Below are 13721 nucleotides of genomic sequence, written 5' to 3'. Positions count from 1 at the left end.
TCTATGGTGTGAACTGGCCTTATGACTTTTCCTAAATCAAAATTTGACGCCAAAATTAACACTGACCGCCGACACAGGCTTCCATCTGAAGTGACTTGCTCATCTTGGGCTGCCAGTACAGCGACTTACTCATCTTGTATCCTATCAGAAGTGCATCATACTTTTGCACATAGAATGTTCTTAAATTGTTATAGTGCTTGCCATACAATTTGATTTCTGCATTTTTTTTCTGTGTTTTTATGGCATTTTAGGCCTTTTTAACAACTTTTGTCATTTGTTTGTTCACTAGCTGAATATATGTGGCCCAGTTGAGGAGTGTGGTTCTGTTAGGAGTTCGCCAGCTGCTGGCTGTGAACTTGAAAACGGCGTGGCATATAGACCAGTCGAGATAAGCCAGTCACTGGATCTTTCTTCAGATTTCATCTCTCTTACCTATCGTGGAACCTTTCATGAAGAAACTGGTGAGGAGAATAATCACACAATTGCCATTCACTCTTGTTGACATAGTCGGTTAGGGGTGCATATAGTAAAAATCTCTCTTTTGTATAATATACTGTGGGAATATCTCACTACAGGGGGTCCCCGGGTTACAAACAAGATAGGGACTTTAGGTTTGTTCTTAAGTTGAATCTGTTTGTAAGTCGGAACAGGTAAATTTTATAAGTGTAGCTCCAGCCAAAAAAATCAATTTTTAAGTTTTGTAGATAGCATAGGGAAGGGTTATCACCCCTGTAACATTTGTTTTGCTGTTTGTGCCCCTGTTCAGAAGATTTCACCTCACTTTCTGTCCCAATGACAATTGGATTTTGAAAATTTGGGGTTATTAGGGAAATAAGGATAGGTGATAAAGCATCAGTGGAGACACCTTTTTCCCATATTAACTCTTACAGGAGTGAATTTCCCTTCCTAGGGGTAGATTTCATCTCACTTCCTGTTGTCTCCCTCCGTTTGTAAGTAGGAGTCGTTTGTAAGTCGGATGTTTGTAAGTAGGGGACCCCCTGTACTAGGATCCTTGAGAAATGGAAGTAGCTATTGGGATACCCACTACTTCAGCATCTTTCTGTTATTCTCAGAGTAGTCATCATAAATGTTTTTGTTTAGGAAATTCAGATTTTCAAAGTATATATGTATATGTGTATATATGTATGTATATACATATATATATATATATATATAAATAACAAAAAAATGTATTGGCTGAATTAGTTTGATTTTTACAAGCTCCATTTCCTTTGCAGTATGCATCTAACATTGTCACCCTGGGCTGCTCTTCTGTTTTTGTACTACAAACACTTTCCCCTCTTCTCACCATTATTAAGTAGGGAGGAGTTGTTTTGTAGTTCACAGAAGACGGCATAGCTGATGAGATGCCTATTCAATGCAGAGAAAGCTATAAAGATAGTTAACCCCTTCCTGCCACTGCTTCCCAGCCTTTTTAGAGCTTCTAGATGCCAGGAGGTGAAGGTGGGCATTCGGGTCATGTGACTGCTGTGATTGGCTGTCACAGCGGTCACACGATCGGAAAGCTCCCGATCGTAAGTATGCATGGGGAACTTTTTGATGCTTGCTGGCAACTGTACCATTGCACCGAAATGTTTACATTTATGTGGCCTCTCTGCATTAAAGCCCACTCACCAAGAGGCCACATATATGCGTACGGTCAGCGGAAAGAGGTTCAATTCTGGCAAGAGAGGAAGGTAATTTTGCAATGTTTGCAAAAAATATACTTATCCTGAGAAAAAGAAGACAAATTCAGCCATCGTGTCAAAGGACTGGTAAGCTGCAATATATGAACATTTTTGTCCTTGGGTTTAGATATACTTTAATCAGTTGAAAACGTACGATAATCCTATAATGAACCTGTATGACTGGATTTTCCCCCTGCGCTGTGCATGCTCTACCCAATAAAATCACTGATAGTGACTTTCAGTTTGACAGCTATGTTCTCTTGTGTGTGAATGAACCCTGCAAAGTCCTTTATTCACTAATACATGATTACAGTATTGTTATCGCAACCCTTTATAATGCGTTCCCCATAGCAGTTATTTTTTTTCTTAATCCTTTTTACTGTTAAAGGGTTTTAAACCCTTGTGTTTTTTCACCTTAATGCATCCTATGCATTAAAGGTGAAAAAACTTCTGACAGTGACCAACCCCCCCCAGCCCCCCCGTTTTACTCACCTGAGCTCTGTAATTTCCCACGGCGGAAATACGCTCTTCCTCTCTGCCCAGGGTTCTCGGCTCTTGATTGGATAAATTGAAAGCAACACAGCCATTGGCTCCCGCTGCTGCCAATCAAATCCAATGAAGCAGGCGTTGGGCCGAGTCCGGCATTCTGTGTCTATGGACGCAAGTTAACCTCCAGGGAGAGCGCTTCTCCCAGGGGGTTTACCGATGTGAGGAGTCGTCATGAGCACCTCCGGGGGACCCCAGAAGACTATGATCGGGGCCACACTGTGCAAAACGAACTGCACAGTGGAGCTAAGTATGATCTGTTTGTTATTTTAAAAAAAACAAAAAACATAATTTACAATCACTTTAAGACATTTTGTTTTTTTAAATAATATGTTTTATTTGTTTTTGTAGTGTCAGATAAAAAACACACACAAAAACATATTTTTTTTCATTAATAATAAACTTTGTTATACATTATACAAAAACCTTATTTTAGTACGATAAACCAGACAATGGCAGAGTAAAATATATTTACTTGCACTAATTTTAAACTAAATCTTGTCGGACTATATAAAAAGGGTTTTGTTAATCTGTAAAATGTATAGTGGCAATTCCTGAGAGATTCTCTAGAAGAAAAAAAAAGTTTTCCTAATTTGTTTTTTATTTTTGCCTTTGGAATATATAGAAGATACTATCTTTCTCACACAGGAAATCTTCATCCTTCTGGGGTTTTTTTTGCCACATACAGGAGGATTGGATACTGGCAAGCAACTGTAAGGCCCCTTTCACACGATCGGACCGTTCAGGTCCGCCTGTCAGTTTTGACGGCAGACCTGAACGGGCGCTCCATGTTAGTCTATGGAGCGTCGGATGTCAGCGGAGACATGTCCGCTGACATCCGACCCCATCCGATCCGCTAAAAGCAGACGGATGGCCCTACGTCCAGGTCCCTCACTGGCAGATCGGATCGGGTGAGATCTGATGAAAACGGACATGCTGTCCGTTTTCAACCGATCCCTCCATAGGCAGCAGCGGCGCCTGACAAGCCCCTCCCCGCTCAGTGAGCAGAGAGGGACCTGTCATCCCCCGGCTCAGCGGAGATCAACGGACAGATCTCCCGCTGAGCAGGCGGACCGAGGCGGACTCCGTGAAAGCGGAGTCCACCTCGTGTGAAAGGGGCCTAAGCCAGCTCAGGATAAAACCTTCTAACAAGCATGCCTTCATTGTGTTTAAATTCTGGGCTGGAGTACAATTTTTCTGTTTGCTAGTATCCAATCTGCTTTTAGATAAGAAGTCTTTAACCTTTGGGTTATACTGCTGAGTCCCTTTGGCAAGACAATACTGCCAAAATAGAATCTAGTTTGTTCCCCCCTCCTCTCCTGTTGAAATCAGTAGGACCAAAGCTAAAAATTGCTCCAGCCTATAAGCCGAGTACGGGTGCAGACCCCAAGTAGCGCTTTAAAATAAAAAACATTAGACCTTTGTGTCCAGGGTTTTTTTGATGACCGTGGCCTTGTTTCAAAGTTATACCTTCACTTACAGTTGATCTTACAGGAGGAGAGAGAAGTCTTGTTGAGTGTATTTTTCTGCCGAAGCAGGTCAAGGATATATGTAATAGATAAGGTAGATCCTTAGGCCTCATGCACACTGGATGTTCTAAAAACGCCAGTAGCATTAGCTGTAGAAAGCTGTAGCTGTGGAATGAGTTTTGCAGTAGCGTTTTTTTTTTTTACATTTTTTTTTAGCTGTAGCGTTTTTTTTTTTCTTCTTTGCTTTAGCAAAACTATACTCCCACAAAAGCTTATGGCTCAAAAACACTGTTAAACACTGAATAGCCCTTTTTTACTATTTTTCCGCATTTTTAAGCTTTTATCAGCGTTAGAGCGTTTTTACTGGGGGTCGACCAATGCTTATTTCAGGGCTGATACCGACTTTTCTGCTTCCTTTTAGGCCAATAGCCGATATCAGGTGCCGATAATTTGTAGATTTAAAGGTTTTTTTTGTTTTTTATTATTTTTACACTGTCCTTTTTTAATTTTTTTTTTTTTTTTAATCACTTTTATTGCTGTCACAAGGAACGTAAACATCTCTTGTGACCATAAGTAGTGGCAGGTACTCTTTATGGAGAGTTCTGGGTTCTATAAGACCCCAGACTCTGCACTTGAAAGTATGACATCGCTTCCGCGTTACTAAATCTGAGAGCTGAACAAAGCAGGTTCCTTCTTTGTTTGGGTCTTCAGCCAGCCGGCGGACATGCCGGCTGGTAGCTTGGGCCTCCCGGTGGGATGGGAGACCCGGGCAGAAGGCGGTGGGAGGGGGGACGTCCCCTCCCGCTGCTTGTTATAACAGCCGAGCAGCTACTTGGCCTCACCGGTTGTTATTGGTTGAAGCTGACCATCCGCTCTGAAGAATGGTACTGGGGTAATGCCTGCAGCTGCACGCATCACCCTGGTATAACCCCTTGAGGCAATATCGGTCAGTTCATGACCGATACCGAGTGTTCAAAAAAAGTGAATATCGGCAACCCCCTAATTTTTACAGCTGAAAAACTTCTCTCAAAACCCACTAGTTCTGGGGGGTTTTTCCATCCAGAAAACGCCCCTGCCAAAAAACACTAATAACAGCCTATGTGTGCATGGACACACAGGATAACATGCTGGGGAGTTTACTGGCTGCAAAAAAAAACACCCGAAGCCAAAAACAGCAGCTGCAAAAGTGTCCAGTGCGTATGAGGCATTATAGTTGGTTACAATTTTTTTAAGCTTTTCTACTAGTGCCTTATCACAGAGGAAAGTGGTGTTGGCAGTTCAGAGAAAACTCAATCAATAATTGTTTAATACTGGATCTTTTTTTTTTTTTTTTTTTTTTTTTTTAGGCCAAGGGGATACGTTTACAATAAACTTTGTGTGCAATGATGATCTTTATCCTGGTGAACTCAGCTTTTCAAGAGAGGAAATAAACTCTCAAACTCATCTCTACCACACATTTTTTGATTTTAAAACTGCAATGGCTTGCTCCCCTTCTCTAGTGGATTGTCAGGTTACAGGTAAGTACTTGCCTTTCTGTATATTGTGGATGGTGTTTTTTTTTTTTTTTTTTTTCCTTTTTTTTAATATAAATGTATATATATATTTTTTTCCTTTTCTAGATACTGCAGGCAATGAATATGATTTAAGTGACCTTAGTCGGGATAATGAACCTTGGATAGCTATAGATACATCCGACAGTGCAAAAAATAGAACATTTTACCTCAATGTTTGCAAGCCTCTTCCGTACATTCGAGGATGCCCAGGTAAGGTTTTGGGTCAACATCTGCTTCTGTTTAACGGTTGTAAAGCTTAGCACCTATCTCTGTGCAGCTCACCTGTGAATTACAGTAGTTCTGGGGAAGACAAACTGAGTCTATTTAGACTGATTACAGGGGACGTTGCTCCCCAAGAACTGGTATGTGGCCTGTGAGTTGGAAAAGGAGGCTTCTGAAACAGGTGTGTTTAGCATTGCCACAGGTTTGTTGTACACGTAATTACACAGTGTGGTTTATTAGTTGTGGTGTTACATTTTTTTTTTTTTTTTTTTTTTTAGCAGTCTTACTGCTGAACTACAATATTTACAGTATCTCCCTCAAAATAACAACACACAGCCATTAAAGTCTAAACTGCTGGCAACAAAAGTGCGTACACCCCTAAGTGAAAATGTCCAAATTGGGCCCAATTAGCCATTTTTCCCTCCCCGGTGTTATGTGACTCGTTGGTGTTACAAGGTCTCGGGTGTGAATGGGGAGCAGATGTGTTAAATTTTAATTATCGCTCTCACTCTCTCATACTGGTCACTGGAAGTTCAACATGGCACCTCCATGGCAAAGAACTCTCTAAGGATCTGAAAATAAGAATTGTTGCTCAACATAAAGATGGCCTAGGCTATAAGAAGATAGCCAAGACCCTGAAACTGAGCTGCAGCAAGGTGGCCAAAGACCATACAGCAGTTTAACAGGACAGGTTCCACTCAGAACAGGCCTTGCCATGGTCAACCAAAGCAGTGGAGTGCATGTGCTCAGCATCCTATCCAGAGGTTGTCTTTGGGAAATAGACATATGAGTGCTGCCAGCATTGTTGCAGAGGTTGAAGAAGTGGGGGGTCAGCCTGTCAGTGCTCAGACCATATGCCGCACACTGCATCAAATTGGTCTGTGGGGCTGTCGTCCCAGAAGGAAGCCTCTTCTAAAGATGATGCACAAGAAAGCCCGCAAACCGTTTGCTGAAGACAAGCAGACTGGATTACTGGAACCATGTCCTGTGGTCTGATGAGACCAAGATAAACTTTTTTGGTTCAGATGGTGTCAAGCGTGTGTGGCGGCAACCAGGTGAGGAGTACAAAGACAAGTGTGTCATGCCTACAGTCAAGCATAGTGGTGGGATTGTCATGGTCTGGGGCTGCATGAGTACTGCCGGCACTGGGGAGCTACAGTTCATTGAGGAAACCATGAATGCCAACATGTACTGTGACATACTGAAGCAGAGCATGATCCCCTCCCTTCGGAGACTGGGCCACAGGGCCGTATTCCAACATAACGACCCCAAACGCACCTCCAAGATGATCACTGCCTTGCTAAAGAAGCTAAGGATAAAGGTGATGGAGTGGCCAAGCATGTCTCCAGATCCAAACCCTATTGAGCATCTATGGGGCATCCTCAGACGGAGGGTGGAGGAGCGCAAGGTCTCTAACATCCACCAGCTCTGTGATGTCGTCATGGAGGAGTGGAAGAGGACTCCAGTGGCAACCTGTGAAGCTCTGGTGAACTCCATGCCCAAGAGGGGTTAAGGCAGTGCCGGAAAATAATGGTGGCCACACAAAATATTGACACTTTGGGCCCAGTTTGGACATTTTCATTTAGGGGTGTACTCCCTTTTGTTGCCAGCGGTTTAGACATTAATGGCTGTGTGTTGAGTTATTTTGAGGGGACAGCACATTTACACAGCTATACAAGCTGTACACTCACTACTTTACATTGTAGCAAAGTGTAATTTCTTCAGTGTTGTCACATGAAAAGGTATAATATTTACAAAAATGTGAGGGGTGTACTCACTTTTGTGAGATACTGTATGTGTGTTTGTATGTGTGTGTATATAGAGACCTCCTGCTCTCTAGTTCCCTCGTCCCCTTCTCCCATGCTCACCTCCATGACTTTTCCAGAGCCCCTCCCATGCTCTGGAACTCCCTACCCCAATCTGTCCGACTATCTCCTACTCTGCTTGTTTGTAAACACTCCCTGAAAACCTTTCTCCATCAGATCATCCCCCACAGCTATTACCTTTTTTATCACTTGACCCTCCCTCCTAGATTGTAAGCTCTAACAAGCAGGGCTCTCTGATTCCTCCTGTATTGAATTGTATTGTAACTGTACTGTCTGCCCTCATGATGTAAAGCGCTGCGCAAACTGTTGGCGCTATATAAATCCTGTATAATAATAATTTTGTGTGTGTGTGTGTGTATATGTGTATGTGTGTGTGTATATGTGTATATATATATATATATATATATATATATATATATATATATATATATATATATATATATATAATTTATTTGTGAGATGCTGTATAAAAGATCACCAATTAATCACAATTTAATTTTGTTATTCAGCACTGCACTACTTTAACATTAACCAGTTGCCGACCGCCTCACGAAGATATACGTCGGCAGAATGGCACAGGCAGGCAGAATCACGTACCTGTTCAGACCCCCCCCCCCCCCGGTGCCCGAGGCAGTCGGCTTCTGTCTGGCAGCGATCAGACGTGAGGGGGAGGCCATCCATTCGTGGCCCCCCCCCCCCTTGTGATCGCTCCCAGCCAATGAGAATCTTCCTTTGCCTCTGTATAGTAAACAGAGGCAGAGGAAGTGATGTCATCGCTCCTCGGCTCGGTATTTTCCGTTCCTGCGCCGAGGAGAGAAGACATCCGAGTGAGTGTAAAATGCATACACTTACAGTAGAACATGCCAGGCACCCCCCATCACCCCCCGATCCACCCCTGTCACACTGACACCAAGCAGTTTTTTTTTCTGATTACTGCATTGGTGTCAGTTTGTGACAGTGTGGTAGGGCAGTTAGTATTAGCCCCCTTTAGGTCTAGGATACCCCCCTAACCCCCCCCTAATAAAGTTTTAACCCCTTGATCACCCCCGCCCCCCCCCCCCCCCCCCCCCCCCCCCGGTTGCCAGTGTCACTAAGCAATTGTTTTTCTGATCGCTGTATTAGTGTCACTGGTGACGCTAGTTAGGGAGGTAAATATATAGGTTCGCCGTCAGCGTTTTATAGCTTCAGGGACCCCCATATACTACCTAATAAAGGTTTTAACCCTTTCACCAGTGATCACCGTATAACTGTTACGGGTGACGCTGGTTAGTTTGTTTATTTTTTATAGTGTCAGGGCACCCGCCGTTTATTACCAAATAAAGGTTTAGCCCCCTGATCACCCGGCGATGATATAACTTAGGTTTTAGGGTCAGATAGGGTCTGCGTCGCCCCAGGCAGCATCAGGTTAGTGCCAGTACCGCTAACACCCACGCACGCACCATACACCTCCCTTAGTGGTGTAGTATCTGAACGGATCAATATCTGATCCGATCAGATCTATACTAGCGTTCCCAAAAACGCAGTGTTAGCGGGATCAGCCCAGATACCTGCTAGCACCTGCGTTTTGCCCCTCGGCCCAGCCCAGCCCACCCAAGTGCAGTATCGATCGATCACTGTCACTTACAAAACACTAAACGCATAACTGCAGCGTTCGCAGAGTCAGGCCTGATCCCTGCGATCGCTAACAGTTTTTTTGGTAGCGTTTTGGTGAACTGGCAAGCACCAGCGCCTAGTACACCCCGGTCGTAGTCAAACCAGCACTGCAGTAACACTTGGTGACGTGGCGAGTCCCATAAGTGCAGTTCAAGCTGGTGAGGTGGCAAGCACAAGTAGTGTCCCACTGCCACCAAGAAGAAGACAAACAGGCCTGTCGTGCCCATAATGCCCTTCCTGCTGCATTCGCCAATCCTAATTGGGAACCCACCACTTCTGCAGCACCCGTACTTCCCCCATTCACATCCCCAACCAAATGCAGTCGGCTGCATGAGAGGCATTTTCTTTATGTCCTCCCGAGTACCCCTACCCAACGAACCCCCCCAAAAAAGATGTGTCTGCAGCAAGCGCGGATATAGACGTGACACCCGCTATTATTGTCCCTCCTGTCCTGACAATCAATCCTGGTCTTTGCATTGGTGAATGTTTTGAACGCTACCATACACTAGTTGAGTATTAGCGTAGGGTAGAGCATTGCACAGACTAGGCACACTTTCACAGGGTCTCCCAAGATGCCATCGCATTTTGAGAGACCTGAACCTGGAACCGGTTACAGTTACAAAAGTTACAGGTGATATATGCCGAAGCATGGGGGCAGCAGGGGCGAAGGAGCGATTTGCTCCTACCTTTTGCGGGAGGATGCCCCCCTGCTTCGGCATATATAAACGGTGCATGTATGCCCATCATTAGAAGTGGGTGGATGAAGGGAGGTATTCTGCTGGTGGGCATATCCCCACCGATCAATCTCTTTTTTTCGTTCAGCCCACAGGCTGCATGAAAAAAAAAGATTACAATATATGCCCAACAAGGACCAGCAACATACTGGTATGTTGCTGGACTTTGAGTGGTTATACCAGAATGATGCCTGCAGGTTTAGGTATCATCTTGGTATCATTCTTTTCAGCCAGCGGTCGGCTTTCATGTAAAAGCAATCCTAGCGGCTAATTAGCCTCTAGACTGCTTTTACAGGCAGTGGGAGGGAATGCCCCCCCCCCCACACTGTCTTCCATGTTTTTCTCTGGCTCTCCTGTCCCAACAGGGAACCTGAGAATGCAGCCGGTGACTCAGCCAGCTGACCATAGAGCTGACCAGAGTGGCTCCAAACATCTCTATGAACCGGAAACCGGAAGCTACGAGCATTTCATGACTTAGATTTCGCCGGATGTAAACAGCGCCATTGGGAAGGCATTTTATCACACCGATCTTGGTGTGGTCAGATGCTTTGAGGGCAGAGGAGAGATCTAGGGTCTAATAGACCCCAATTTTTTCAAAAAAAGAGTACCTGTCACTACCTATTGCTATCATAGGGGATATTTACATTCCCTAAGATAACAATAAAAATGATAAAAAAAAAAAAAAAAAATGAAAGGAACAGTTTAAAAATAAGATATAAAAGCAAAAAAATAATAAAGAAAAAAAAAAAAAAAAAAAGCACCCCTGCCCCAACCCCCCACCTCCCCCCCCCCCGCTCTCGCGCAAAGGTGAACGCAAGCGTCGGTCTGGCGTCAAATGTAAACCGCAATTGCACCATGCATGTGAGGTATCACCGCGAAGGTTAGATCGAGGGCAGTAATTTTAGCAGTAGACCTCCTCTGTAAATCTAAAGTGGTAACCTGTAAAGGCTTTTAAAAATGTATTTAGTTTGTCGCCACTGCACGTTTGTGCGCAATTTTAAAGCATGTTATGTTTGGTATCCATGTACTCGGCCCTAAGATCATCTTTTTTATTTCATCAAACATTTGGGCAATATAGTGTGTTTTAGTGCATTCAAATTTTAAAAAATGCGTTTGAAAAATCACTGCGCAAATACTGTGTGAAAAAAAAAAATGAAACACCCACCATTTTAATCTGTAGGGCATTTGCTTTAAAAAAATATATAATGTTTGGGGGTTCAAAGTAATTTTCTTGCAAAAAAAAAATAATTTTTTCATGTAAACAAAAAGTGTCAGAAAGGGCTTTGTCTTCAAGTGGTTAGAAGAGTGGGTGATGTGTGACATAAGCTTCTAAATGTTGTGCATAAAATGCCAGGACAGTTCAAAACCCCCCCAAATGACCCCATTTTGGAAAGTAGACACCCCAGGCTATTTGCTGAGAGGCGTGTCAAGTCAATGGAATATTTTATATTGTGACACAAGTTGCGGGAAAGACCATTTTTTGCACAAAGTTGTCACTAAATGATATATTGCTCAAACATGCCATGGGAATATGTGAAATTACACCCCAAAATGTATTCTGTTGCTTCTCCTGAGTACGGGGATACCACATGTGTGAGACTTTTTGGGAGCCTAGCCGCGTACCGGACACCGAAAACCAAGCACTGCCTTCAGGCTTTCTAAGGGCGTAAATTTTTGATTTTCACTCTTCACTGCCTATCACAGTTTCGGAGGCCATGGAATGCCCAGGTGGCACAAACCCCCCCCCCCCCAAATGATCCTATTTTGGAAAGTAGACACCCCAAGCTATTTGCTGAGAGGTATAGTGAGTATTTTGCAGACCTCACTTTTTGTCACAAAGTTTTGAAATTTTTTGAGAGCTGCAAAATACTCACCATGCCTCTCAGCAAATAGCTTGGGGTGTCTACATTCCAAAATTTCCATTGTAATAGGCAGTGAAGAGTGAAATCTAAAATTTACGCCCTTAGAAAGCCTGAAGGCGGTGATTGGTTTTCGGGGCCCCGTACGCGGCTAGGCTCCCAAAAAGTCCCACACATGTAGTATCCCCGTACTAAGGAGAAGCAGCTAAATGTATTTGGGGGGGCAATTCCACATATGCCCATGGCCTGTGTGAGCAATATATCATTTAGTGACAACTTTGTGCAAAAAAAAAGAAAGAAAAATTGTCACTTTCCCGCAACTTGTGTCAAAATATAAAATATTCCATGGACTCAACATGCCTCAAAGCAAATAGCTTGTAGTGTCTACTTTCCAAAATGGGGTCATTTGGGGGGGGGTTGTGCCATCTGGGCATTTTATGGCCTTCAAAACTGTGATAGGTAGTGAGGAGTGAAATCAAAAATTTACGCCCTTATGGGGCGTACACACGGTCGGACTTTTCAGCTACAAAAGTCCGACAGCCTGTCCGACAGACTTCCGGCGGACTTGCGGCAGACTATCTAACGAACGGACTTGCCTACACACGACCACACAAAAGTTCGACAGCCTAGTACGCGGTGACGTACACCAAGTCCGGCGAGACTATAAAACGGAAGTTCAATAGCCCGTACGACACCCTTTGGGCTCCTTCTGCTAATCTCGTGTTTATCACGTGTTAGTAGAAGTTTGGTGAGAGACGATTCGCGCTTGTGAGACTCGTATTTTTCAGTTCGTTTTAACTGTTGTTCAGTCTGTGCTTGTGAGGTTTGTATCTGCTTTTCAGTGCGTTTGGTCAGTTGGCATTGAGAAATCTTTGTTTTATTGTCCGCTCGTTCCTGATTTTCAGGTCGCTCTTCACAGGCCTTGCTATTCTTCAGTGCGTTCTGTTTAGTGCGTTCTGACCAGCCGACCGTTTTGAAACCATGTTACCTGTACGTACTCGTCGTCGAGCTCGTGCATTGTATGTGTTTGGTGCTGTAGTTTATTCTTCAGACCAAGACCAGTCCATGAACAGGGCGAGGAGGAGTTCATGGACCAAGAATTGGTTGCTCCAGCGTGACCAGTTCTGTCACATGCCATTGCTCCGTGAGATCCGTGAGAATAATCCTGAGGATTTCAGGAACTTTCTCCGGATGACGGACCCCGTTTTTGACCGTTTGTTGGCTTTGCTGACCCCCTATATCAGCAGGCAGGATACCTGCATGAGGCAAGCCATCACTCCGGAGCAGAGGCTAGTTGCCACGTTGCGGTACTTGGCGACAGGGAGAAGCCTGCAGGACCTCAAGTTCTCGACAGGCATCTCCCCCCAGGCTCTGGGGATCATTATCCCAGAGACCTGTTCTGCCATCATCCAGGTCCTGCAGAAGGACTATATTAAGGTAAGATATTTTTCTTTTATTAGCATCACATGTTCTTTTATGTAATCTTTGATAATGTAATGTATTTCTTGCCTCAAACACTACTTACCATCATTGCAATATAGTGTGAATGTCCCCTTTTTATCCTCACACATGCAGGATTTTTTTCCTGTTCTTTTTTGTCATGCATGTATATTTTCCTTCAATAACCTCACCAGCATGCAATGATGGGCACATATCCACCTAGTCTACTCATTTTGAATGTATTTTGTTTGAGTGTATTTAGTGTGCTTATAATTAGCAATTAGCTTGATTTCCCAACCCCCTCCCCCCCACCTAAACTCAATCCAAATAGTGTGCTTATAATTAGCAATTAGCTTGATTTCCCAACCCCCTCCCCCCCACCTAAACTCAATCCAAATAGTGTGCTTATAATGAGCAATTAGCTTGATTTCCCAACCCCCCCCCACCCTCGTAAAAATTTGCTAGAATGTTCTGTGGTGTTGATTTGTATAAAGCAAATATATGTTGCACTTTGCAAAATGCATGTGCACTCTCCAAGTGCATTTGTTCCAGTGCTTTAGTAAATGAGCAGAAGCTCTGCTGATTTCCATCATCAAATCATATGCAAGCCACAAAGTGTTTTCATTAATTGCCCTTGCATGTGATTGTGTACTCCTTGCAACATGACTGCCTTTTTACCTTACCTCATTTACTGTAAGCTGGGTAGCAACTGCACTTGCAGAGTGCGACAA

General features: G+C 43.8%; 1 protein-coding gene across 1 annotated transcript in view; it reads left to right on the top strand.

Moving 5' to 3' along the window:
• Positions 1-13721, top strand: part of IGF2R (insulin like growth factor 2 receptor) — a 261523-nt gene that overhangs the window by 156827 nt on the left and 90975 nt on the right. Inside the window, exons 22-24 of the mRNA XM_073627997.1 lie at positions 290-461; positions 5050-5220; positions 5323-5466. Of these exons, the coding sequence (XP_073484098.1) occupies positions 290-461; positions 5050-5220; positions 5323-5466 (487 nt within the window). The remainder of the gene's footprint in view (positions 1-289; positions 462-5049; positions 5221-5322; positions 5467-13721) is intronic.

The sequence above is a fragment of the Aquarana catesbeiana genome, linkage group LG04 (genome assembly GCF_042186555.1).
Source record: "Aquarana catesbeiana isolate 2022-GZ linkage group LG04, ASM4218655v1, whole genome shotgun sequence".
Classification (NCBI taxonomy): Eukaryota; Metazoa; Chordata; class Amphibia; order Anura; family Ranidae; genus Aquarana; species Aquarana catesbeiana.
The sequence above is the reverse complement of the archived record's forward strand: the minus strand, read 5'-3'. Positions and strand labels throughout refer to the sequence as shown.